Below are 27,339 nucleotides of genomic sequence, written 5' to 3' on the forward strand. Positions count from 1 at the left end.
TGATGACAGGTCGAGATTTGGTCTGAAATATTCAGCACACAAGGAGAGTGGAGGCTCCTAACCAAGCTGATTGATAAACAATGGACTGTCCAGTTAGAGAAGAGGATTAAAAATGGGCCATATAAAAAAGATCAACTGTTCCCTCTCAGCACGGAGATTTGTTTAGCTTCCCTCCTCAACAGAACACAATTCTCCTCTCCTCCAGGGAATGCCCAACCCCTGTAATCCCCGTGAGTCACTACCCAGCTGAGACCTGGGGAAAAGCAGACATCTGTAACCAAGAAACTGCTTATTTCTCATTACGCTGGAGAATGAGAAGTTCTCCCACTGAGGAAAATCAGTTCAGGTGGACAGTTCATTGCAGAGAGTTAAGAAGTACAGAGCCATCTGGGAAGAAGAAAAATATGTATCTGATGAAAGAGGAGGAGCAGCGAGTTGTATGGGGAGGCTGTTCAGGCAGCCTGGCCATCCAGCAGAAAGGAGAACACCACACTTCATCCTTGGATACTGTGTGCTGCTTGCCTGGATTCTCTTACATGTCAAGGCAGGACACGGGAGCTCCTTCCCAAAGAAGTTCAATTAAAACAAAGCAGAAGAGGCCATAGTCCTGAAGGTCCAAGTGACGTGCTCTCTGGCGCCAAGACTTAAAAGCGAACAGCGTTGAGGTCCCATTGGCAAGGCTGGCATGTGGTTCTTAACAACTGCTGATGGATTATAATGAAACGGAAAAAGCCTCACAAAGATTAGCTGGAGCGTCAGGGCTCTAGAGTAGCTGATGGAGTTTTGACAACCTTCTGTGGAGCGTATGTGTTTTTTAGGATTAAAAACAGGAAAATGTGTAAAACATATTGAACTGAATGGAAAGATTTAGAGTCCATTAGTGTCTATTGCTGTCACGGAAGCTGGGGTAGAGGATCGAGAGGTCGTTGCAGAGGTCTTCTCTAGGGCGGGGCTTGGCACCCCATCGGCTGGCTTGGCGGTGGCTGCTGCCAATCGCCCTGCTGGCAGGGAAAGCGGCTTGGCCTGGTTGTGTAATCCTTGTCCGCAGATCCGATGATGTCGCTCCCAGTCTTTGTGCTGGCAGAAAGAGCCACAGTACCGGGCAATGTTGCATCCGCTGCATGTCTCACTGGCTTTGCGACCGCAATTCCAACAGTTCTGCAAGACAGAAAACACTTGACTTTAAAATATATTTCCAGAGGACGTTTATATAGTTTGGAGGGCAGCAAGACAGGGCTTACTCGGCATTTGCAGGATTTGCAGGCTAGGGTGACCAGATGTCCTGATTTTATAGGGACAGGCCTGATTTTTGGGTCTTTTTCTTACATAGGCTCCTATTACCCCCCACCCCCTGTCCCGATTTTTCACACTTGCTGTCTGGTCACCCTATTGCAGGCACTGCTTTGTCCCAGAAGAAATAAAATGTAAAAAAATCCACCACTTCCAGCCATTTCACACACATTCTAGCCCAGGAACAGACCACGCCTCTGTGCTAGAACTAGAACCTGCCAGACTGTACCCAACTCACAGCCTACCCCAAGTGCAGGCCCAAGAGCACAGATGCTGCTACACCTTCTTTTCATTTCCTGTTTTAAGCAGCTCTATTTTACTATCCAAGGGCTCTTCACAGAGGTTACAACATTACTATGGAGTCAACATTTGCCTGTGACCCTGCTTATCTGCACAAGAGGTTTCACTGGACTAATGTGGAAAAGAAAAAGCTAATTTAAAAGCTCATCCGCCAGGTGAAACTGTTCCCAGGGGGTGAGATTCAATCTGGAAGCTGGAAGATGTGTCAGCTGGCGGGCTTACACCGTGGGACTGGTTTGTAAGGAGCACAAGGGCAAAAGGCCAAAACCGGGAGCTGTGACTGCAGTTGGTCACAGAAGCGGAATTGGAGGATTAGCTTTCTGCAGCAAAAACATACTGGGAGAGCAACGTCTGCTGTGAAAAAACAGCTTTCCCCAGATTCCACGTGTACCCCCTTACTCCCACCCCACAAGACGTATTTCACGGACCACCGCGCTTCTGCAATGCCAACAAAAAGCTGCTAAGAGAGCAGGAAAGGGAAGCCGCCTCGAGAGTTTCTCTGGTGGCGCGTCGCTCTTGCTGTGAAGCTCGGCAAGATGCGTGTTAAGCAGCTCTCACAGCTCAGCAGTTCTGCACCGAAAACCATTTGCTCCTGGCAATAATTTACTGGCTTGTAGCAAAGAGCCTAACTCAGTTGATTGGTAGTGGAACTGCTCTAGAGTCAACACACACAGGAGAGCAGTCAATCTTTCAGAAGAAGAATGTGGAAAAATATTCCACTGGCATGTGAAGCCTGAGAAATTAAGTCACAGCTTGAAAGCTACTGACACTCCTGTCTAAAACAGTTTGCTTCTAGCCATATTTTATGGATTACAGGATACGCTGGAATAATGACACAGCTTCTTAATGTGGTGTCTGAAGAATAATGCATTCCACAGAAGAATCACAGAGGTTAGTGACAAAAAGATCTAGTAGCTGGACAGTCCAGGGTTTTCCCGCGGCTCTATGCTCCAATGCCGTTTCAGGAATCCAGTTTTAACTGTATCACATGGTGGTGCTTCCATCATTTCCCTTGGGTGAACACAGCATCACTCAAACAGATCTCGCTAGCTAAAAGTTTGCCCTGATATTTAGCCTAAAAATCATTCCTTTACTTAATTTTATCTCATAACTTCTGTATCATGCTAACCAATTCCTCCCGCTCCTTGATACCAGCATCCCTCAATCCTTAGTGACTGCTACACCCTCTCCTTAGATGTTTAGCCAAGAAATAGATAACTATATTAAATTTCTTTTTGTCCCCAGTCATAATAATATGTAATAAATATATAGCTCCTTTCATCCTGAAGGATGCCTGCGTACCGGCTGGAGCCAGCTGTGTCAGAACTGGGCATGCAGTACCATCCAATCATGGCTCAGCGATCGGTAGAATTGTGTGACCCTCCATGAAGTAGTGATGGCTTTATTCACAGCAGATTGGACATTACTGAGACACTCCTGGAGGAGGAATCTGAGTTACCTTGTCCAGTTTGGGCAACATCAATATTTTTCAGTGGGACCATGAGGATTTTCTGCACGATCCTAGAATGAGGTGGCTGGTGCCATCTGTGAGGCTTGCCTCCCTATGGAGAGTTGCCCGAACAGGCCTCTTCCAGGCTAACTCAGTATCCTCACAAACCACATAACCAACCCATGCGGAGCCATATTCCATCGACACCAATGGAAGACACCATAATCACAAGAGAGACCAGCGTTTCTGTGCTTTGGAATGGGAACTCTTGTTCCTTGATGCCCGAGACCTGAACAAGGAGATGGGGGAGGGCAATGCTATTTCCTCCCAGAAGTTGGTCTAATAAAAACTATTACATCACCTAACATGTCTCTCTCATTTCCTCCCAGACTCAGACAGTCATGGTACCACAGAAACCCGCCAAACAATCAGAGCAAGGGGGCTATTGTTGGCCTCCACAATTCACAACAAAACAAACTCCATGTGCTCACCAGACCCTCGCCCAGAAACTACAGATCCAAAACAAACCAGAAACACTCACACAGCGATGCTCCAGAAATGCAACTGTGGCGCGGCGAACAAGGGTAGGAAAAAAACAAACAAAGACAGATCAACGCACACATGTTCATTCCAGAGTTTGCAAAGTGCTTTGGGAGCCTTTGGAATGACAAGAGCTATAGGAATCTTACTTTTATTAATTTGAGCAGTAATATTTCATAACCTTAACAAGTGAGTAAGACAGGAGCACAGCTTCTTTCCTTCTGACTCTCCCAGTGCAATGAAGCAGTTTATACTTGCTACTAGTCTTTCAGACATCACTTTGCAAATGACTCTGTATTCATTAAAAAAACACAACAACCCTTCTTCTCATCACATGCCCACTTCAGTTCTTGAGATGCACAGTTAAGTGCTGGCTTCTAAATTAGCTGTTGCCACTCAAGAAAGATCTAGGAGTCATTGTGGAATAGTTCTCTGAACACTTCAGCTCAAAGAGCAGGAGCAGTCAAAAAGGCTAACAAAATGTTAGGAACTATTAGGAAAGGGATGGAAAATAAGACAGAAAATATAATGCCATTGTATAAAATCCATGGTGTGCCCACATCTTGAATAGTGTGTCTAGTTTCAGTCACCCCATCTCAAAAAGGATATGGGGGAACTGGAAAAGGTTCAGAGAAAGGCAACAAAGATGATGAAGGGTATGGAACGGCTTTGACACAAGGAGACAAAAAGATTATGGCTGTTGAGCTTAGAGCTAGGAAAGTGGCAAGGAGGATATGACAGAGGTCTACAAAATCACAAATGGTGTGGAAAAAGTGAATAGAGAAGTGTTATTTACCCTTTCACACAATACAAAAACCAGGAGTCACCTGATGAATGAAATTAATAGCAAATTTAATACTAACAAGAGGAAGAACTTTTTCACACAACAAATCGGTGGAACTCATTGCCAGGGGATGTTGTGAAGACCAAAAATATAACTGGGTTCAAAAAAGAACTAGATAAGCTCATGGGAGATAGGTATATCAACTGCTATTAGCCAAAATGGTCAAAGATGCAACCCCATGTTCAAAGTGACCCTAAACCTCTACCAGAAGCTGGGAGGGGAAAACAGGAGCGGATCTCTCTAAAATTGCAACGTTCTGTACACTCCCACTGTAGCTCTGGCACTGGCCACTGTCAGAGACAGGAGACTGGGCTACATGGACCATTGGTCTGATCCAGTATGGCCATTCTTATATTCTTAGGTTAGTGCTGAGAATCTTAAGATTCCTCTTAAAAAAAAAAAAAAACCAAGTGTCTTTGGGATTTCCTCTTCCCAATCTTTATTCTCCATGTGTTAAATTAGTTTCCCCTCTAAATTAGCTCCATACAGATGCATACAGAACCCCCTGACCGTACTCACCATGCACAACACACTCCAAGGGGCCATTAATGAGGGGAAGTAAATCAGCATCAGGGGGAAAATGGTGGAATGTCATTTGGCAAGAGCCTGGATGTGACAAGGCCAGAAAGAGAGAGGAGTCCAAGATAACCCCAAAGCTGAGCCACTGAATGATGGAGAGGATAGCAGAGTTGTTGCCAGTGATGGAGAGAGACTAGTGAAAACAGTGTTAGCACTATATTTAAATATTCCCCAATATTAAGATCGAATCTATTGTAGAAGCATTGTGAGAAAAAGAAAGAATGGACCAAGCTATTTTCTTTGCTCAAGATGAGGGGAATTGAAAAAGGTAAATAAACTAAATTTCCACTGTAATAATGTTAGGCATTATTAATGAGGAAGGTTATAATTCATTTTCATAAAATCAATCCTTACCTGTCAGTGCCCACTAATTATGAAGGAATCAAACATCACTGTCTAGAAAACATGCAAATACCCTGTTGGGTATATTTTGTGGGGGGGTTTTAGTCCTGGAAGGATCAAATTAAAATTTTGCACTGACGTGCTCAAGATTGTTCATGCTCCACTAAGCTTTACGAGTTTTCACTAATGAGAAAAATACTGGGGCTATATGTGGAGTGCAGTTAAGCGTTTATCTCACAATGAATCTGTTATGCAGCACGTGTTTTGTAAGACAACACAAACCCCAATATCCAAGATGATATTCACCATGCTGGTCTGCACAGACAGATGAACACACACTTACAGACTGCTATATAATGAGCTATGTAAGTTTCTGAATGCCCATCTGGAATTAAGTGCGGAATCAAACTAGGATGTTGCTTGGCTTTCGGGCAGCAGTATGGCCTAGTGGGTAGGGTACTAGGGCTGGGACTCAGGAAATATGGGTTCTATTCCTGGCTCCGCCACCAGTCTGCTGTGTGACAATGGACAAGTCACTTCCCCTCTCAGTGCTTTTGTTTCCCCAACTGTAAAATGGGGGTAATGATTAGGGTGACCAGGTTTTGTGTGTGTGTGTGTGTGTGTGTGTGTGTGTGTGAGTGTGAGTGTGAGTGTGAGAGAGAGAGAGAGAGAGAGAGAGAGACCCTATCAGGACAGCCCTGATAATATTGGAACATCTGGTCACCCTAGTAACAATCCTGATCTCCTTTGTGAAGTGCTTTGAGAACTACGGATGAAAAGCACTAGATGAGAGCTGGGTATTAATTATTATTATTATTATTATTATTATTTTAAAGTCATTAAGAAAAACAAGGCAACTTTTTTTTTAAATCTCTCCAGGGCCTGCTACAAAACCACTTGCTAAAGAGTGGCTGTACTCAAAGGAAAGTGGAACAGAACTGTATTCAGCAGCTCTGATTTTCCTCTCGTACTGGGATAAATCTAGTGTAGCTACTATGGCGCTGCTCCGAGTCAGGATCCCCATACACACTGGCCCTTCAACACGATTTTCACGTACACGAGGTAGCCTCTTACACAGGTTTCACAGCATGCCCAATGGAATCATTTCTAAACTGATCCCACTGTCAAAGAAACAAAACGGGAGTTCAGAGCCAAACGTCCACTGCAAGTCAATGCGAACTGGGCACCATATCTCATCCTAGAACACTGCCCATCGTTCTCCCAGCCCAGGCTGCAGGGATACAGCTCTGGGTTCTTACCTCTGTAGACTCTTCCTGCTCATTAATTATGAGGAAGGCATCCTCAGTAGCTTGGCGCTTTGCGTCTGCAATGGTTTGTTCCATGCGGGCCCTCTCGGATGCAATCATTTCAAATGCCTTCTGCTCTGCCTCAGCCACAGCTTTCTGCACCTCAGACATGGCCTGGCGCTTCACCTCATTCACGGCTTCTTCTGGAAGAAAACAACAGCCTCATCAACCAGCCTCGCGGGCAAAACAAGCCTCGGACAAAGATGACTGAGTGAGACTGGGAAGGAAAATCCCCCCTGGGCAGCACTATTCAATGTTAGGGCGGATTCACTAATGAGACAATAAGCAGATAAGAACACTGGCTCGTGCCAATGAACCTCACCCCTGAGCTGAAGAGACAACCTCTAGGGAGAGAGGGGAGTCCAGTAGCCACAGGCAAGTCAATCCATGGCCACTCTGCTGAGGCCGAAGACAAGGATGCCTACTTAGTGCCAATTGTTATGATGCTTACTAGGATAAGCCTACCTACTGGGACCCAGTCTAAATCCACCATCTGGTTCTACACAGCCTTCTGATCAGCCCTGATGCCAACTGCTTCTGGTCATTAGCCTATCAGCTTGTAGCCACTGAAAACCAAGAGTACTGGAAATCCAGGCAGGAGGTCAAGAGCAGGCAAAAAAAGGGCTAAAAACACCCTGCAGATTGAAGGCCCAAGAAATGGAGGGACCCAGATTAATTTAGATGAAATGGTGCTGGGTTTCGTTGCAATGGGATTTGTTTCCCCAATGTATTAACTCCAAACCTCTACACTCGGCCGCTGGGCGCATTAAGTTCAGACCTACATTTTCCCAAGTTCGTCTCCAACAGCTTCCCAAACTTGTCTCCCCAGGTATTTATACTTCTGGGGCCGGGCGTGCACTGAATGTGGCACGCAAACTCCCAAACTGCGCACACACATCAAGTGTGTGCTCAGCTCAGGTGCATGAATCTTTGCAAATCTAGGTCAGCATATAACCAGCCAGCCAGGAAAGGAACAGCACATTCAAGATGCTTTTCTACAAGCATGACTTTGCATCTGGCCCTGTGTCCCATCTGCATTTATCTTAAGCTTGTGGTAACTCTGTCAAGTGACCATCTACAAATACTTACCAGCTTTTTTCCATATCTCTTCAGTAACATAGCCCGTCCCTGACCTGCTGCTAAAGTCCCGCTGGGAATCTGTGGAAACAAGGAATGCACTGACAGATCAGCAGTGTCTCCTCTCCCTGAATTATTTTGCTTAAACAGCCATTCCAAACCCTGCAGGAAAGCTATGAGAACCTGCAGCCAGTGCCTATAAACCTAGCTAAAGCACCAAGGGACCACGATAGGCTTAATAGCTAAAACCCAAGCAAGTGATTTCTGCAGCTAAAACCATTCATCAAATGGCAAGATGATAAATGAACTTTTAATTAGTGTCCTGCTTGATTTATTGCACAGTGTAATCCACTTCCATCTTCTGATACTTTATAATCACAGGCTATATTTATAAATATACCTCATCAAACATCTGCTATGTGCAATGATTGTGAAGATCAATCTATACTAACAATGTATTACATTAAATACAGCACTTTTCATTTTCAAAGATCCCAAAGACAACTCACAGACTAAAACTGAAATACAAACTATGCATCTCTTAAAGCTATAGGTGTACAGACAACTGGCCCAATACTACACAAGCTCAGTGAGATCAAATGTGACAGATGCTGGTAAACAGTATCTCTATTTCGTATCATGTGATCTCAGCCATTTAAAATATATTTCCATTGGAAAGGTTTTAGAAATCCAGTAGTATGGCTTTTACACACAATCCTTTCTGGTATATTTTTTAAAAAATATGTTTTTCTAAAGGTTCACATGACTTCAGAAAAATGAAACTAAACTAAGTCAAAGGGTAATGGAAGGGGCAGAAATATCAGTTTATTGTTCCATAGGTTCTTACAAAACACTGCAATGTATACCCCAGCTATTTCACTGACTTGGAGGTTTTTGATCTAACTGCACCCTCTAGCTTAAAAACACTGGTATTACAGTCCTTGATATTACAACCTGTTAAGGGAGAACTCAACAAGATTCCTGCTCTTTTAAGTAATTTTTAACACCTTGGTGCTGTAGCTACCTTAGTCCCGAGCAGTTTTAAAAGGCTGTTGTGTTCTGAGAAGCAACTACATTCAATGGTATTCCCTGTACTTAACAGATCTGCTCCCTGCGTGTATTCATTACCATCTGCTGACTCCAGTGACTTTTTACCACTTTGCTGCTCCAGTTAGAATCAACATCGTTAAGAAAGAGGGAGCTGGGTTCTCTCTCTTTTGTGAGGTCTACAGAATTATTTGCTAGGTTCTAGTCGGTTAAACCTGTAAAAACTCAACTGAAGGCAACAGGGCTGCACAGGTGTCCCTGAGGGAATCATTTGTCCTGCAGAATCTTTATTACCTATGGCAAAGAAATGAATGAATGAGTCCAGCTTGACTCTCAGAGCCCCAGGTAAGTCTGTAGGGCAGGCAGGTAGAGAAAACAAAAAGCAACACACGTTTTCACTTGTAATTTAAGTGCCCGTGATCTGGAATTTGAGTGACAAACACAGAACTGCACAGTGCTATTTTTAAGGGTAGAGTAGAGCAGAGTAGATCCTGGCACACCATTAAAGACTATACTTCCAATATATTAAGAGGGGCCGTTCATAGAGTATACCGTCTTCATGGCTTTAAACGGACTGAATGACAGTGATTTCTTCCTAATGAAAACCTGCTTCTAAAACAAAGCCTACAGTTCCTTGGCACTTTCAGAGATATCATGGTGCCAATTAGTACTGATTTTATAATGATGGCTGCAACCATTCTACACTCTATTCTCGGTCCTCTTCTCCCAAAATATTTCTAAAGAGAAATTTCTATAGAGAAATTTTAATTTTTGCAAAGTTTAGGGGAAGCTGCTCAAGTCATTTCAGAACTACAGGCAGCTACAAGTTCACCATGCTTCCAATAATTTTTTTTTTTTTTAAAGCATTCACTATTTTTGGGGTACACCTGAAACTCAACATCAACTTGGTTTTCAAGTTTCAGATCTATATGATACTTTCAAAGTAGGGCAAAGGCCAGTCTGGAGAAACCCTTTCAGTCTCAGAGTGTATGAACAACTTATTCTTCCTCCAGTCACTCACTGATACATGTAAGTTTCAGAGCACTTGATCCAACCGGATGTTGCCATGCAACATTTCACATTCCGCGGCTTTTAGATCTGACACATTAGATGAACCAAAGGGCCCTGTTTCTAAGCCTCTAGGTTTAAATCTCCCTGTGACAAAGTTCCTCCTCTATCTTGGTGGGTCCTGCGCTTATTGGCAGATTTTCTTGCCTCAGAGATTCACCATGTGGGTTGGGCAACAGCCCAGAGACCTTCCCCTCTGGAAGAACCCACAGTCCAGGTCAATTGGGAGGTTTGGGGGGAACCCGGGCCTGCCCTCTACTCCGGGTTCCAGCCCAGGGCCCTATGGACTGCAGCTGTCTATAGTGTGTCCTGTAACAGCTGCATGACAGCTACAACTCCCTGGACTACTTCCCCATGGCCTCCTCCAAACACCTTCCTTATTCTCACCACAGGACCTTCCTCCTGGTGTCTGATAACGCTTGTGCTCCTCAGTCCTCCAGCAGCACACCCTCTCACTCTCAGCTCCTTGCACCTCTTGCTCCCAGCTCCTCACACTTGCACCACAAACTGAAGTGAGCTCCTTTTAAAACCCAGGTGCCCTGATTAGCCTGCCTTAATTGATTCTAGAAGCTTCTTCTTAATTGGCTCCAGGTGTCCTAATTAGCCTGCCTGCCTTAACTGGTTCTAGCAGGTTCCTGATTACTCTAGTGCAGCCCCTGCTCTGGTCACTCAGGGAACAGAAAACTACTCTTCCAGTGACCAGTATATTTGCCCTCTACCAGACTCCTGTACCCCACTGGTCTGGGTCTGTCACACTCCCCCAAATCTGGAGGACGCTGCTGTGGAACCACAGCCTCAAGTGACCAGTAAGCCGCCCTGCAACAACGTGGCAGCAGTTGGCTCCTGCTCTTACCACTGCTGATGGAGTCAGAGCTCCCGGGACTGTGCTGCCTCGAGATGAATTCACTCCCTCCCTTCCTTGTCTCTGCACTCTCGCTGCACCGCCTCTTCCAGTAGTTGAGCTCCTCCCGGTCAGCCTCCTGACAGCGCCGCAGAACAGCCATGGAGCGCCTAGTCTTCTCCACCATTTCCATGATGCAATTCAAAGCCTGTTGGGGAGGGAAAGGTGCATTTTCAGAACTGGTTACCGATGCCTGTTTCTTTGGTGTTCTCTAGAGCAGAGAATGGTTTCTTAGTGGAATATGCCAAATTGAGAGCGTACTTCCCAACAACAGGCCCAGCCTGCTTATGTAGACCAAAGAACGCAGAATCATTTGAAGGCAATGGGAAAATCAGAGACATTCAAAGTCCCGGTGAAATAAAGCAGAATATTCTCTCAACAGCTGAGATTTTTCTTGTTAAAGTATTATTTAAATGAGTTCTACTTTAGCATTATCAGATCTATGATAGCAGGTTCCTATTTGACTCCTTATTCTTTACTATATCTCTACAGATAAGACTAGGGATCTGTCCCTGTTTGGACCAATTATCGGCACAATTTCAACCACTGGAAGGTACTTGATATGCTCAGAGAGTCAGGAAAAAAGAAATAATATCAGCTACTCTCACACAATTATTGTTCAAAAATAGCTTTTATTCATTCCCCTGGCATTTGGTAGAAAGCCCCATTTTGAAACAGTGTGGGACAGAATTAGTGAGAAATTTCTCTTTATTGGTCTGCAGCTCTAATCAAGTCACTGATTTACAGAAGTGACATTTCAACAACAATTTTTGGCTATTTCACATCAGCCATGTGAAAGAGGGCTGAAATCTGACACTTAATATTTCTAAAACTTCCTGAAAAGGTTCATAGAGAGCATACTGTATTCAAAATTTCTATCCAACTCCCATCACCTGGAGCTGCACAGAAAACAGAGGGGAATGCAGTGTGTACCCAGTGATTCTCCATCAGCCAGTTAGATTAACTTTGCCTTAGGGAAAAAGACAGTTGTCAGCAGGGATCCTAGTTTTCCCATGATAAAAAACAGCAAAATTCTCTGATTTAAAAAAAAAAAAAAAAAAAAAAAAAAAAACATAAAAATCCACGTTTTTCTGTGATTAAAATGAAACACTGAACTTTAGTCTCCCTAACCACAATATATAAGTTATCAGTTGAACACAATGTTTTATTTACAATTTTTAAGCAAGTTCGAAACCTACAAGCGTCATCAATCATTATAATAAAATAAATTAACAGAATTGCTCTCCGGCTGCCAGCAGCTTCTCACACCGCCCCAGAATACATTCCATGCCCTCCCTCAATGGGCATATCCCCAGTCTGAGAACTTCTGGAATAAGTAACACTGGTACTTTCAGTAAAATGTAGTGAATAGTTAACATATGTTTTTATTTTTTCACAAAATGTAAAAACTAAAAGATTCTCTGTAAAAACGCAAATTATGCATTTTTCTGCAGCAAATGGATTTCTACGATCCCTGCTGTCAGTAACTAGCCATATCCCAGCCGTGCAGGATTTAGGAAATGCTTTAACTTTGATATCATCTCCCATCTCACAACACAATTTTATCACAATTATGTTATATGCAGGGATCAATTTGAAAAGCCATTAATAGTTTTCATTGACTTCATGGAGTCCCAGAATCCAGGATTAGTATCAGAAGAATGAACAGTATTTTGGGGTAAATTTCCAGCCAGGCCTCTGTCCAGCCTCCACTTGTGCACATGCAAAATTACCCCACAATTTGGTCAGCACTTTGTAGATGAAAACACCTGTTAAAATGCTAATATTTGTATGTACCCTCGAAACAGTCTTGTATCTGTACGTGCATGAAAGTGGTAGCATTGGGTCCAATTGGGTTTTGCAGGTGCCATGTTACTAACTGAGCTCACAGAGGCATTAGCTTATTTAAAGGTCATAAACAAGTGTAAGTCCTCACAGACATTGGTGCCTGCAAAGTGCAGGTGTAACCCACACGTGAGTGTATGTTACAGATTCCCCTGTGCCTGACCCACGGAGGGTCTGAGTCTGTTACAGACTCAGCTTCTGAAGTTTTGTTCAAGCTGCAGTAGCTCTGGAGGTCCCATGTTCAATCCCCACAATGCCAACCAAGATGACAGCTGTCACAAAGACACAAGTTTGTGCCACTTGTCCATGTCACAATCAGCCCTTCGTTTCCAAACAGACCCGAGAAGATAGCAATGCCCCCGCTCTACTTAACATTGCATTATCAACAGCAGCAGCAAAAAAAAAAAAAAAAAAAAAAAAAAAAAAAGTCTTTGTTCTTTTTTAACTAGCAATAGCAATTACAAGGTCTTTACATTACACTGCAGTTTCCATGAAAATATATTGCCTCCTGCTGTTTCCTTACCGGCAGGGTGCTCTGCGCCCTTTTGACTGCCTTCACAGCACAAAGACATTTACTCCGTCTTAGCCAAAACCCAGATCATCACAGGAGATCAGAGACTTTTTACGGAAAATTCAGCAGCAGTTTTAAAACCTTTTTAGTGTGCACTAAAACAGGCCACTCAGAAAATGCTGATTTGGCATCACCTATGACACAGTCATGTAAAATGAAGCAGCTGGCGGTTTGGTTGCTGGGCCCACAAAAGGATTTTTTTTTTTTTTTTTTTTTTTAGGTTCCTTACGTGATCGAGATGCTTCCACTCATCAGCCCACTCTCTCTCTGTTAGGCGATGGTCCACGAGCTCATCCTGATAGCCTCCATTTAAACCTGTTATGAATTACACCCAAAATTAGGATTGGACAGGATGATTTCTTCCATTAGACTTTACCACACTTTCAAATTGTGGTCTGGTAGCTCCAGCCAGCAGATAATAAGGCTCGTTACACTGAAAAAATGTATGTTTCAATAGTGAAGAGCAGTGGCGTGGAAAAGAGGAAAAACCTTGATTTGCGCAAGTATTTTTTCCTTTAATCCCAAATGCACGTACTTCCTATGAAACTGGTCTCTGGGAACATGGCTACACTGCAGCTAGTCACCTGAGTCCAAGCCCACCAGACCTTCTGGGGGTAAGCTTTGGTGGCTAGCCCAAGCTACAATGTAAACACTGCTACTTCAGTGCGGTAGCTTGTGCAGAGTTAAGACAAGTCTGTATCCATGCTGGGAGGCACACTCCCCATTGCAGTGCAGGACATACCCTCTATTGCCTACAGCAAGAGGGACCACTCGGACGACAGCAAATAGCTCCACTTACACGGTATTCTAAAAAGCTCCTGCAACTGGTTGTTTAGATACAGCCCCCCCCGCCCCCCCACAGGTTCATCTGCCTATAGAAAACGATTTCCGGCAATGTGCATTTTATTGGTGGATCTCCTCAGTATGCTGCCCGGCGGTGTACCGGACCATTCCATAGGAGCCCTGGTATGACAGATTTGGCAAGATGACGTATGGGACAGAGAAGGGGCCATGGCTTTCTTACCGAGATTGCTATGTCTGTCGCGCATATCCCTCTGTTCCAAGAGCTTGTTGGGGTCTCTGTACAAGTGGGAAGTTGCGATGTCTTCCAAGGTGTAGTGCTGGAGTGGAGGTGGGGTTGGATGGAACTGCCCAGCAGGATTCATGAGGGGTAGAGCCAGGGCAGGGCTGTGCCGCGGAGCTGGACTAATGGTGCACACTCTCTTGGCCGGCGGCTCCGACGGGAGCGGGTCTCTCTCAAAGCTATTTTCTTCTCTTCTGCAAACAAGCCAAAAGAGGTGGATTTCTGTCAGCACTAAGAACATATTCAGAAAGGGAAAGAGATGAACCCAGCCGTCCAGAGAGAGAAACAGATTTCAAACCAGGACTCTGGGCAGCAGCACTTAGCAGGAACAAGCTGGAAAGCCAAAACAAATGTATTACACTTGAAAAAACCCAAAACACAACTACATGACACGTTGCCATTGGGAGGTGTGGGGGAGAGAAGAGAGGATGTGAATTTAAATTATTTCCAGTTGCTCTTCTCTAAACTCCAGGCACATCCTATGTAATTACACACAAAACTCTATCCAAAATACAATTAGCAAAGCTTAAAATAGACTTCCGAAACACACCCCTCCCTGACCCCCAGTATCTCCTCCAGAACAGCCTCTTGTTCCCTACGCACTCCACTCCCCCAGGGAAAGCCTCAGGGAACAGCCACCTCTTGCATTTTAGGCCAGACTGAAGACGACATGCTAGCTTCTAGCCAGCGAGGCACTCTCAGCCAGACTCTGCTTGATAGCGGATCAGTGCCTGAAGAAAACCCTGTGAAGCCCGGCGCAGCGTCCTCACAAGCACACCATTCTCTTGGAGAATTTTTATAGAGCCACGTTGGACACAGAAGTGAGAGCGAATTAGAGGTGGCATTAACTGTGAATGAGAGTTTGAACAGGCCATATGGCTTAACACAGGGCAAGAACAACATCCTCCAACGGTATTAGGTTTCACTTTGACTTCACTGCTCCAGGAACAGGGCCACTACTTAAAAACTGAATTGAACATGCCGTCCCCTTTACCTGTCTGGACTATGTCTCTTCCCATTTCCATTCACCTCCAGCAGCAGCTCAGAGGAGTCGGCTGGGGACGTGGTGTTTGTGTTCAGTAGGATGTGCTCATGCTGGGCCAGGTACTGGGAAGGCGTTTGCTTGGCAGCCCGGGCGCAGTGCAGCAGCTCCCTCTGCAGCAAGGGAAGGTTGGCCTGGAAAACAGGTTGCACTGCATTGCAGTTCTGGTTTGTAAAGTCTGACGGCAGTGTCAATTCCATCTGTCTACTTGACTCCAATTATCTGTCAAAATGGCACGACTAGTGTCCACAATTTACAATTAATGGTGCCTGTGCTATAGCCTTGCTGTGCATTAAAAGGCACTTTATGATGTTTGTATATGTGACATGTGAAAAAACTGTTCTCTCGAGAACTAGGGAGGGCCTGAAATGAGTTGCGTTAGGAAACAAAACGTTACACAATAACCGTCCTTGTGATTCCAGCATCTTGACTATTTCAGGGCCTTGCACATCTGAAAGCAAGATCTGATTAGATCACTGCTGAATTTAGTTCTGTTTTATTTTTCTGACACACAAATAGACAAGATAGGCTATCATAGGCTTTAATATGCTGTTAGGGCTATCCCAGATTGCTGTATAAACAAATATTTAGAACGTATGTTTTATGCCTTTAGTGCATCTCTAATGAAAAGATGACAGCATTCAACATTACATATCAATTACTGATTTGTTTTGGTGGAGTGCATAATTTCTCTGAAACCTCAGAAACTCCCTTCCCTAAGTACTTGTATTTCCTCTGTTCAATACATGCCCAGCTGGTCTGCTGAAATTAGTTATGGAGTAAACAAGAAATAAATTATGATACTTGGAGTTAAAGAGAATGTGTGGAAAAATGAGTCAAGTAGCTTATGCCCAAATAAATCTGTTAGTCTTTAAGGTGCCACCAGACTCCTTGTTGTTTTTGGAAAAATGACATTATGCAAAGAAATGTGTCGGGAAATTCAGTAATCACCTTCAGATGCAATCAGCCCAGGGGAAATGGACAATATAGGATCTTTAATGATGTCCATGACAAAGTCACACTTTCCCTCTGAGCTGGTCATATTAGGTCAACATGACTGTATATACTGGTCTGTCCTCCTGCGACTTTACGTGTAATTGCTCTGATGAGCTTCCTGTTTACTGGTTCCAAGCAATCGCAGTGCTGCCGAACACCACATTAGCGAGACCCTGCAGTTTCACCCTCACCTTCAGAAATGGAATCACAAAGGGACGAAGAGGGAAGTTGGTGGCCTCTTGGAGCTTGCAGTGAAATTCCTCAATTGTCACTGTAGAATTCTGTAAAAAGAAACAAAATGAAACTCCATCTTCTGCATAGTTTAGTCCTTAAAATAAATTCCGTGTGAAGAAGGAAACCAATGAAACTTGAAGTTAGCCTTTCCATTTGCCATGTGGGATCAATAATGTTTGCACCAGATTTTAGTCAGCAGCACCTTATCTCCTAACTGGCCTACCAGTCCATTGCCGCAGAGGATGACTGAAAGACTTCCCAAATCCATGAAACATACTCCACAACCCAAAATACAATAGAAAGTGCTCGAGTTCTGTGGAAGCACCATAGTGATTTCCAACGTGGCTTTTAATAATTGGTTGGAAACACTGATTGGGTACCATCCCTTCTACTCCGTAGGTAAAAATGCCTGCATGCACTATAATCATTTCTAACACTTGCACAAATACAAATCCTAATACATGCAGGTGTGTATCGAGCAAGCCAGGGGTTTTCCACCAGCACTGTATTCTAATACTTACGCAGGTGTTAAGACCATTGAAAGAGTCTGCACAGGTGTTGACAAATTTGTATAGTGCGTGCAAGTACATGCACACACGTGAACAGGAAGGACACTGAAAGTTCAGCCTTCATTTGTTAAGGCTAATTTTCAACACTTACGAGAGTTTAGCACTATTTTCATTTGCTCTCCTAGTGTATCTGGATTAAATTATGCGGAGCAGCCCAAACCTGGCATTAAGAGCCAATAGCCATTAATACACATCATGTGTTCTGCTAGGTATCCCATCAGAAGCATTTTGTGTGTCATGAGGCTCTCTGCTCACTGGAGGCTTAGAACTTACCTTTTTCTAAAATAGTGACTGAATCAGTGAATTTACAGTAGCTATCCCTGTACAGTGGTAGCCAGAGAACCCAGGATTCACCAGAGATCTTTCTCCTTATTTTTAGAAGCATATGCATTTAACCAGTCAGCCACATACTGAACAGTTACAGCAAATATCATGGTGGCCTGTATAGATCAAACCTAGCACTTACATAACCACTTTTTCAGAGCACCATACTAAACATCAATCCATTCTCACCACAGCCCCGCGAAGCAGGGAAACATTATCGGTTTTCCCCAAGGCCACACAGCAAGTCAGTGGCAGAGCCTGAACTTGTGAGTTCCTGACTCTCTCCCCTCTGCACATTCCTTTAGACCACATTGCCTCATGCAGCAAGGAAATATTAAGTTTGACCACACTGAAGCCATGACAGTATTTAACAAATGGTGTGTCAAACTGGCATTTCCTTCATTTGGAAGCAGATTAGAGCAAAATCCATCAGCAGCCAGAGTCAGGAAAATTAGGAATTCTTTGTGTTCCAGAGGGTTACAAGAAGACACAAGCAGGAGACTGTTTATCTAGCAAAAAATAACATGCACTTCTCAGTTGCAAGGAAGCTCTATCTGCAAGAGGAGGCTGAGGAGAGTATGTTCGGGACCCTTTAGCAGATGATTTACATCATAGGAAATTACTGTTTTGAAAAAAATCAGACCTGCTACTCTATTTTCAGTTAGAAAAAAAACACACACACCAGGCCTGTGATTTTGTAAGGTAGAATTTTTAGCCCAAACCCCTCTGGATTTCATGGAGCTTAGTGGTGTCCAGCTAGTAGCTGAAGAGAAATACAGATGAGATTCCACAGCTTATTGAAGCCAAATGAAGATGATGAAAAACAGAAAAGTTAGGAGACAGGGTAAACATTATAAAAAGTTTAGTAAACTTGGTAAATTGCTTTCCCATAAGCCACAAATGCATAGTATTGTGCAATATATACACATGTTGGCTGCCAGGTTCCCATCACTAGCAGAGCTCTGGCCCACCAGAAAAGCCCCAATGGCCATTTGAGAGGCTTTGGGTTTGAGCGGCTTCCAGGACTCCATTTGTTAGTGCTTACCACTAGCGCTAGGACAAGGGTCCGGACCTTCTCCCCAATCTCTGGTGAAATGTCATTGCCAAACTGCTGAAGGGTGGTAAGGAAGCGCTTGAGTTTGCTGAGCTGCCGGGCCCCACAGGTTGCTGGGAGTTGCTGATTGGTCAGTGAGGACGACGATGATGAGGCAGGACCATTGCTGAATCTTTGGGGTGGAGAGGGTGCCCCATTCAGCGTGGGGGGAGAATGGTTAATCCCATTGGGCACTGAAATGCAGAGCCAAACCAAAATGTAAGCATCAGTGACCACTGCTGCAACATGTCGTAGAAATACCCAAAAGGGGCACACAACAATTCCATGCCAGTTCGAGAGACTCAGAAAAGAAACCTGACTAGAAACAGAGCAGAGCACCCCAGAATTGTGGGTTAAAGCAAAAATACAATGTTAAAATGGCCACAATGGGTCTATTTCCTCAACCCCTGGACCTGTTTCGCTAAGTGCTCATGAAAACACAGGACATTTCCCGTTAACGTACTCAAACACAAGGATGCAGGCACAGCTTTGTTGAATGGTATTTATATCCATTACTTTTCAGCACTCTAACCTTTCCACTTCTGGCTCTGTTCCGATACGGAAGTTTAAATATTCAGCCTCTTGTAGACCAGCTGTAGCAGTTTGCAGGCCAGATCAGCTGTCCATAGTTTCTTTTTTAAACCTACTGGTCAGCTGTTTTTTAAAATGTTTTTCTCATCTGAATCCTATTGAAATTAAGAGCATGGACTCTAATAGACTCCCAAGACCTACCTTAACTTCCAAAGACATGAAATAATTACTAACAATTAGGGTTAAAAAGAAATGCTTTCTAAATAAATACATATGGTTGCGATAGCTCTCGGGGAACTGAGCTTCATAATAGATCACATGCTCAGATATGCTTTAACTCACCCAGAAATTATGGGCTACACGCCAGAATTTCTGGGTGACGTTTTCTGGCCTGCATTAAATGATGGCAATGGTCCCTTCTGGCCTTAAAAATTGACAAATTCAAGGTAAATCAATTTTGTTCACTTAGTCCTGAGTCCTGCCAAGCATCTGACAGCACAGATGTTTGCACCCACATGAAGCACTGCTGACATCAAGAGGCCTTTGCTGTGGTGTAAAGGTCCATCCAGGTGGATCCCACTACAGGATCAGGGCCATGCCGCTCCCCAGGGAATTTACATCTGCCTCAGTTTTGCAAGTGTCTGCTGTTTTTGATCTGATCATGTTGGTGACCTTGTTAGTCTATTTCAACATGCTTTCTGACTAAATTAGACTAAGTTGGTGATGTTTAGGGGCTTCAGGAGGGATTTGAAAAATTGTTCAGATCCCAATACAGCTCTTGTGCAATCTGAGGTCCTGTCTGGGAAACGTTTAAAGCAGGCATCTGATTTAGGCCCAAATGCGATTTAAACCATGAATTGCAGAGTGGAAAAGTACATCATATTCGAAATATATTTTAAGTCAATCCACGGTTTCAAAATTACAGCCCCAAATCTGGACTCCTTGTACCCCAACACCCATTATGGTCACTGGGAGTTTTGGCTGAGGAAGTAATACAGGATCAGGCCCCAAAGAGTATAAAAACATTACAGCTCCTCTTTTAAGGGCACTGTTTGGAGCAGCACTGCAGAAAGGATTCCTAGGACTGTGCTGTCTTTTTGGGATGCTGATGTACACACATGTACACATGCACGCAGAGAGAGAAACGGAGTTGACATGGCTGTTCAAGAAAAATAGATATGACCACTTCATCTTCATATAAAGAACAGGGAAATCCAGCAATATTTACCAAATTGGACCATGAGAAACAGCCTGGAAAAATTATTTATAAACTTAGTATAGTGCAAACTATGGTAGGTTAATAAAAATTATATAAAATTATTGTGTCCTTCTAAAATGAGAGCCTTTCAACTTCAAAAGACTACACGGGTGAGACCTTCTCAAATTATGGGAAGGGAAGGATTAGGGCAGTTAAACCGCTCAAGGGCTGCTCAGAGATCTGAGGTTATAAAAGCTCCACACACCTGTCGTGGCAGTGGAGAAGCGGGGAGACAACCAAAGAATAACCAGAGTCAGTTACAGATTCACAGGAAAGATAAGGGCAGAAAAAAAATATCAAAGCTTGCTCATGTTAATGATGAACGGGGTGAAAGGGCTTCTACAGAGGGAAAGTACTGCTAGGTAGAAGGTAGGTCCATTAATATAGAGAGAGGGAATGAAATTAACGACAACATGCTGAGCTCTTGTTTTAAAGGTGACCTGCAAAGAAAAATAAAAAATGGCTTATGAGTTGTGTGTCTCATTATTATGGCTAAGGAAGATCTGAATGTTTTTTAAAAAATGTATTTTAAAAAAATTAAAAGTAAAGGAATCTATGGAACATTTAAACACTTTCAAAGAAGCCAAACTAGATGGTGGGCATTCTATGATATTAGCATGCATGATGAATCCAAGAGAAGTATTTGGGACAGTACTAGAAGACTGGATAAAAGCAAATGGCGTAATGAATTTCAAGGAGGAGGATCCCGGCAATTATTTCCCCATAATTAACATCTATTCATAGTAAAAAAAAAAAAAAAAATGCAATAACTAACCATTAGATAAAACTACCATAAGTAATAAGCAAGGGAGGTAGCAGGGGGTACTGACTAGGACACTGGGATGGGAAATCCATGTTCTATTCCTAGCCTTGTTACTGAGCTGCTGGGTGAAGTCAGACAAGTCTTTCCCGCAGGATCTTTTGTCTGCCTGTTCGGTTTAGCTCATCAGTTCTTTGGGACAGGTTACTATGGCGTATGTACAGAGCCGAGCACAAAGGGGCCTTGACTTTGGCTGGGGCCTTTAAGCACTACTGGAATATAAATAATGAGACTAATCCTCACCAGACCTACTTCATTCCAATGCCAGTAAAACCTAAGTTAGCGAATGACCAAACCCCAGTAGGATTTTAGTAGATCTGAGACTGTGTGATACAGAACCTTACTTGAAAAATTAATTCAGAATGGTTTAGATAAGACTGAATAACCATAAAGTAGGATGCCATAAAAAAACCAATGTATCAAAGATGAGGGCGAGGGAAAGTTTGATGTGGTAGCCCAGTGATAAGTATTACAGAATATCTAATTAAGCATTCTGGCAGAGAGGTTAAGTGGTAAGTGAAACTCACAGATGACACTAAATTGTGAGGAGTTGCAAACATCAGTGAGGGCAGTAAAATAATACACAGGTAGCTAGAGAGATGAGACGTGTGGGCAGAAAACAGTGAGAATCAACTTTTTTAAAAAAATGCACCTACTGCATCTGGGGAAAGATAATCCTTAACTCAGCTGTTGCACGGAAGGAAGAAAAGTGGAAAGCTGTAATGCTGAGAAGGGCTTTGGGGAGATAGCGGATGGTAAATTGGATACGAGTTTGCAATGTCATAATGGGAGCAAAAAAAGTCCAAGTTCCTTTGAACTGCATAAGTGAGGCATGAGGGAGCAGAGAGGGAAATACCCCTCTGTACTGTGCTGGTGCTATTGCAGGTAGACGAGTGTTATTTCTTGGCATCACACTACCAGAAAGAAAAACTCGAGGGAGTAGTTGGAACAGCAACTGAACAGAGCAGGGGTATGGAGGGACTGAATTATGACTAGGAGGGGCAATGATAGTCAACCCTTATTGGAAGGGTATAAATAATTGAAATGGAGAGAGATGATTTGGGGCGGAGAAGGAGGAATAATGAGGAGCAACTAGACCTTCCTGGCAGCGAGATACATCAACCCAGGGACTAATCTCCCAAGGGAAGCAGTGCGAGCACCAGCACTTGTTTTATTTAAAACTAAACTGGAAAAAGCACGTCTGTATTTGAGTCAATGTACCATAGTGAACAATTCTGCACCAGTAGGGAGAGGCACTGGATAAACTACCTGGTAGGATAGCTTCAATCCCCGATCCCAGTTCTTCGCTACCGTGAAGTGCCCACTACAATGCATAACTAAGTCTCTATTCTGGGTATCAGCACACAAAAACAACTGCAATATTGGCAGCAACTTTTAAAAACTGAATGTTTCCCCCACATCGAAATTAAGAGCCCTGTTGAAAATTCAAGGGGAAAAGCAGTTTCCTAACATCAGTTCAGACCCAGGTACAGACAAGCCTTACATGCCGTAGGAGTGAACGACAGTGGCCGGGGTCCGCCTGGGTTCACAGGTGGCAGTGGTGGCATGCTTGGAGGAGAAGATCTTGACTGTATCTTCACTTCCACAGGCGATCCAGGCATCACTGGCACCCTCTTCTCACTAGCAACTGTTAAGAGAGGAAAAAGAGTTTAAAGCTTACTGAAGGTCAAAGAAGCACACATACACCCTGCCCCAAACCAAATCACTCCTCTGAACTCACAAGGCTAGGGGGAGTAGTAGAAAAAGCAAGGTGCTCATATTTTGCAGTGATGAGGGCAGCATAAAAACCTGAATGGAATAGGTTAAAACCTCTGCAGGCAGGATACGGATATGGAGCACACTACAGTCTGGATTGATCACGAGCGCACGCATTAAACACACACTGTTCCAAGTTTTTTGTTCGGTTATTTGTTAAATCTTTTCAAAAGTAACAAACCTGCCTGGCAGCACCACCCTATTCCTGCCAGCACACTGTACATACATGGGTGGGATTTTGAGAAGTGACTCACGAGCATAAGTCCCATTGAAAGTCTGCATGATTTATGCTGCTAAGTCCCTTAGACACTTTTGAAAATCACACCCATGGTTTTAAAGAAGGCAGCTGAAAATGAAAGACTTTCACATCTCCACCCCTCATTAAAACTTGAGGTCAGGCACATAGCTCTGGGGAATCACCATCACACAACACAAGGCAGAGTTACATTCTTTACAAGGCGCCTGTGATGCCATCAGGTGGCTGGTGGAAAGAACAAACTCAGGCTTTGACAGGTAAGTAAAGGAGACATTTGTAAAGCTCTTTTGTTTCAAGGTTTGATATTCAGTGCCCCAGCAGGTGTGTGTTTGCAGGTGTCAAATGCACGCCTCCCTTCTGTGAACAGCACGGGCTGTGCACCCTTGCAGAAATACAGGGCTACCCGATCACACAAAAGGAAGGATGTGTGAGCATTCAGATAAGTACATCTGAATAGACGAGTACTTACGTGGGCACTGAAAATAAAGCCTATAAAATGTACGGATGCATATACAGTAGAGTATTCTCCTAAAGGTTTGGGTTCTTAAAACTTAGTTTTTATAAAACATCATTCCACTTCACCTTCAAGGCCATGTCTTCATTGCAACAAAGGTGTGACAGTTAACTCATTGTTAAATCCTAGTGGAGACGTGGCACCGTAGTTTTTAATCTCGATATAGCTAGTCGAGATTGACCCCAGGTGGAGGGCTCTAGGGTTGAGCTCAACTAGTTACATCAATAAAAACTGTGTCTTGTTTCCACTAGGATTTGACATTGAGATCGCTCTCCACTTGCCTGCAGCAAAAGACAAAGCCCAAGCGTCTACAAAGCACGGCTGCTTTACTAAGAGCCAATAAACCCGCCAGCATATTAATCAGAGAACATGGATGCTTACTGCTGCTGCTCTGACGACACTGGCACGCAGCTCATTCATAAGTTTGTGACCCAAAAGGAGCACCGTGAGACGATGTGATCCATATCATCCCCCTCAACAACGTGCTGACCACTTTCTGCTCCTGAAACCAATGCCTGTCTCCTCCGATTAGTTCCCGAACGCGTTGTGACTATGTTGTAGCATGCCCTTCATAAAAACGTTGAAAGATTTCCAGCACATCCATCTGGGCCCTGGCACTTTTTTTTTTTTTTTTTTTTTTTTGGCAGGGAGGGGGAGGTGAGGGGAGGGAGCAAGGGAAGGAAGGAAGGGACAGTTGTCTTTCACTTCTATGTGTTGTGTGCAGTGTGTGAGAACCCAAAGGGAACCATCATTGCAGACCACCTGCTTTTTCAGCAAGGCTGCCAAAGGCCTGGAGGAGACCTTAGCAGTTAGACATGTTTCAACCTTCACCACTTGGCATAAGCTGGAATTCAACACAGCCTACAAGCAGGGCACTGAAATGCCTACTGAAGCGTTGACTGAAAAGTTTGGATTCTTTCTAGTGTAAAACGAAAAAACCTCAGCTGCTTGGATACTTTTATAACAGCTGAAACTAATTGCCTTCACTGCTGATTGGTTATGGGCAAAGGAAAAAGCATTCTGGAACTTTGAAAGGTGAGAAGGCACATGGGGCATTTCCCTTGTCATGAAGGACGTCTGGGCAGTTTTTTGTTTATATGTAATGAAGCATGTTCCTGTCTAACAAGCCTACCAAAGAGTTCAGAGCATGTTTATGTTAGGAAGGCACCTCAGAAAAACAGCCAATTGCTACTCACAGCTCCTTCACTGCCAAAAACCAAATCTAACTTCTATCAGCACTGCAGAGCAAGCTGGACTCCATTCTGCCATGTGTAGCATCAAGAGAATTGTCAGCGAGCTTCTGATAGCATAATCTGTATTACTAGCGAGGATTTAAAAGGCAGGAAGGACCCCGCTAGACCTCTGGGGCTGATTAGAAACATCAAATAATACTTCTTAGCGCTAGAACAGCCCTTCTCATCTTCAAAGCATTAACCATCAGTAGAGGTAAGAAGCATACACATTTTTACAACTGGAAAAAACTAACAGGTGAAGCGACTTTTCTAAAGCCCTGGAAGGAATCCGTTTCCAGTTCTGAATTAGAACTATGAAATTCCTGGCTCCCAGACCTGTGTCCATCCACACCTCTTTAGACTGGAGATGGAAGCTATTGAGAGGGACTTAATAAGGAATTGCCCACTGAGAGCTGAGTTTAACCCACTTAGGTGCTGTATAAATACTGTACATAAAAACTACAGAACAAATGTCATTTTTGCAAGTTATCAATCAGCACTGAAGAACACAGTTGTACCAGGGCTTAAACTCTGAGTGGAACAATCCTTTTTTTTTTTTTTTTTTAAGGAAACTGATTGAAATGAGAAGTTTTCCACTGAATTATAATCACAAAACCTGCTGCTTTGCAATTTATGGCAGCAATCTGTTCTCCTCAGTAAAGGTGCTGGTTTGTGAAAGCATCGAAGGAACAACCTGGCGCCAGAGCCCTTCTGCACCAAGCACTTGGCACTATCGCCCATGGCCTGAAATCCTGTAGGCAAGTCACACGCTCCTGTTTTTCCTGCATACACCAGGCCACAGGTATCTCATTTATTCTCCTTGTGGAAAATCATCCTTAAGGTCAGCAAGGTAACAAATGGATCTTGCACTCCAACAATCTCCCTCTCTGTGAGATTAGAGAGGTGACATTGGCAGGGTGAACAGAGATGACTATACAGTAAAACATCCGTTCTCAAGCAATTAAGAAACTCTCTCCATTTCAATGGATTTGGGATTGCTCACAATTAAAAATCAAATCAAATCTGCAGCCCTACAGTATTTATATAGCAGCAGGTGTGTGTTTTAGTTTATATAAACCCTGTTTCACACCAGTAATTTTCTGTTCAAATCTCAGCTTCCCATCCGCCAAGAAAGCGACCAGAGAGATTATTCAAGACACTGGCCATATACTGTACACTTCCATATGCAAGTGTTCGTTCACACTTTTACATTAATTCATACTGAATGTGTCCATCCTTCCTGTGTGTTCACTTCCTGCAAATACTCTAGCAAATAAGTTTATTGACAGGAAAATTGGAAGGGGGGGGAGAGGGGGGAAGAGAGAAACCAACTGTGAATCAGACAAGCATTCCAGAATATTCACAGAGAACAAATTTTGAATTTGCAATCAAAAGTATTCACACCAGAAACTTCATGCTAAGAGTTGCACTCATCTGTTCAGGGAACAGAAACACACCCTGGGATCTACAGCGTTCAGTCAAAACAGTTCTAACTGTAAATATCCAATACTTTTGCTCCATAGTTTGTGAGCTACCCAGTGACTGAAATATGTTTGCACAAATCATTTGAATACATGCAAACAGTGAGCTAACTCATGGAAATTATAATCGATTGCCAGAAAAGAAACAAACAGAAAAGAAATTTCTACAACATTTGATAAATGTCATTCACTGTAAATTGTTCTTCCTGTTCTAGCTTTACAAAATTCAATATTCTCTCCTGCCTTTACCTCCAAAAAGACAGCTCACATGCAAACATATGCACGGTACCCCTTCCATACTCTGTTTTCTTCACCCCTTTCCTGTGAAACCTGTTCCCACAACTGCATATGGGGAACATGACATGAAACATACGATCTCACTAGAGCGTGGACTGGAATCTTGACTTTGATGATCTCTCTCTTTCCAAACTATTTGCAGGACATATTAAACATACTATCAAAACACTACCAAGGGCACATTTTTAAAAATAAAGTGTTTTTTTTTTTTTTTTAAATAAAGCCCAAGCAGAAATATTGCCATTGTCGGCTATAACAAAAAGTTCAATGGAATCCCACCCCCTCCACCCCCAATAAACAATCCCATGCACTTGTAATAACTTGCAAAACACTGCATTGCTCTGTGGCAGTGCATGAGAACCTGAAAGCCAAAACTCACAAGAAATCAAGTGGCTTGTTTTCATGGCTCACCATGAGCGAAATACAAAAAGCAAGCAGCGCTGTTAGATTTCACAAGCTTTCTATTACTGGATTGTTGTGGTTGTAACCCAGATAAGGACATATCTGTCTTCTAAACATTCTGATTTTACATATCCCTTTAATGGGAATAATATGGGTTTTTACTCAGCTTCACACAGAGAAAAACGAGCTAAAATGGGACAGTGCAGACACTGATGGAGGAGGTCAGCTCTCCCATCAAGGGCTGAAGGAACATTGCTTTCTTCTCACAC

At 43.4% G+C, this 27,339-nt stretch overlaps 1 protein-coding gene across 1 annotated transcript; it reads right to left on the reverse strand.

Annotated features, from left to right (window-relative positions):
- Window positions 1-867: 867 nt before the first annotated feature.
- Window positions 868-22,734, reverse strand: CBFA2T2 (CBFA2/RUNX1 partner transcriptional co-repressor 2). The gene is made up of 10 exons (XM_065414239.1): window positions 22,617-22,734; window positions 18,456-18,697; window positions 16,475-16,564; window positions 15,240-15,421; window positions 14,186-14,439; window positions 13,391-13,476; window positions 10,698-10,893; window positions 7,742-7,810; window positions 6,605-6,795; window positions 868-1,158 (listed from the first exon to the last, which is right to left on the reverse strand). The coding sequence occupies exons 1-10, from the start codon at window positions 22,732-22,734 to the stop codon at window positions 868-870; spliced, it is 1,719 nt and encodes a 572-aa protein (XP_065270311.1).
- Between the last annotated feature and the right edge of the window lie 4,605 nt (window positions 22,735-27,339).

The sequence above is a fragment of the Emys orbicularis genome, chromosome 12, assembly GCF_028017835.1.
Source record: "Emys orbicularis isolate rEmyOrb1 chromosome 12, rEmyOrb1.hap1, whole genome shotgun sequence".
Taxonomy (NCBI): Eukaryota; Metazoa; Chordata; order Testudines; family Emydidae; genus Emys; species Emys orbicularis.

Coding starts and splice junctions, on each gene's coding strand:
- CBFA2T2 (XM_065414239.1), bottom strand. CDS start 22,734: ATGCCTGGATCGCCTGTGGAAGTGAAGATACAGTCAAGATCTTCTCCT. Junction 18,698..22,616: donor GTCGTTCACTCCTACGGCAT/GTAAGGCTTGTC, acceptor TCTGCATTTCAG/TGCCCAATGGGATTAACCAT. Junction 13,477..14,185: donor CGACAGACATAGCAATCTCG/GTAAGAAAGCCA, acceptor AATTCATAACAG/GTTTAAATGGAGGCTATCAG.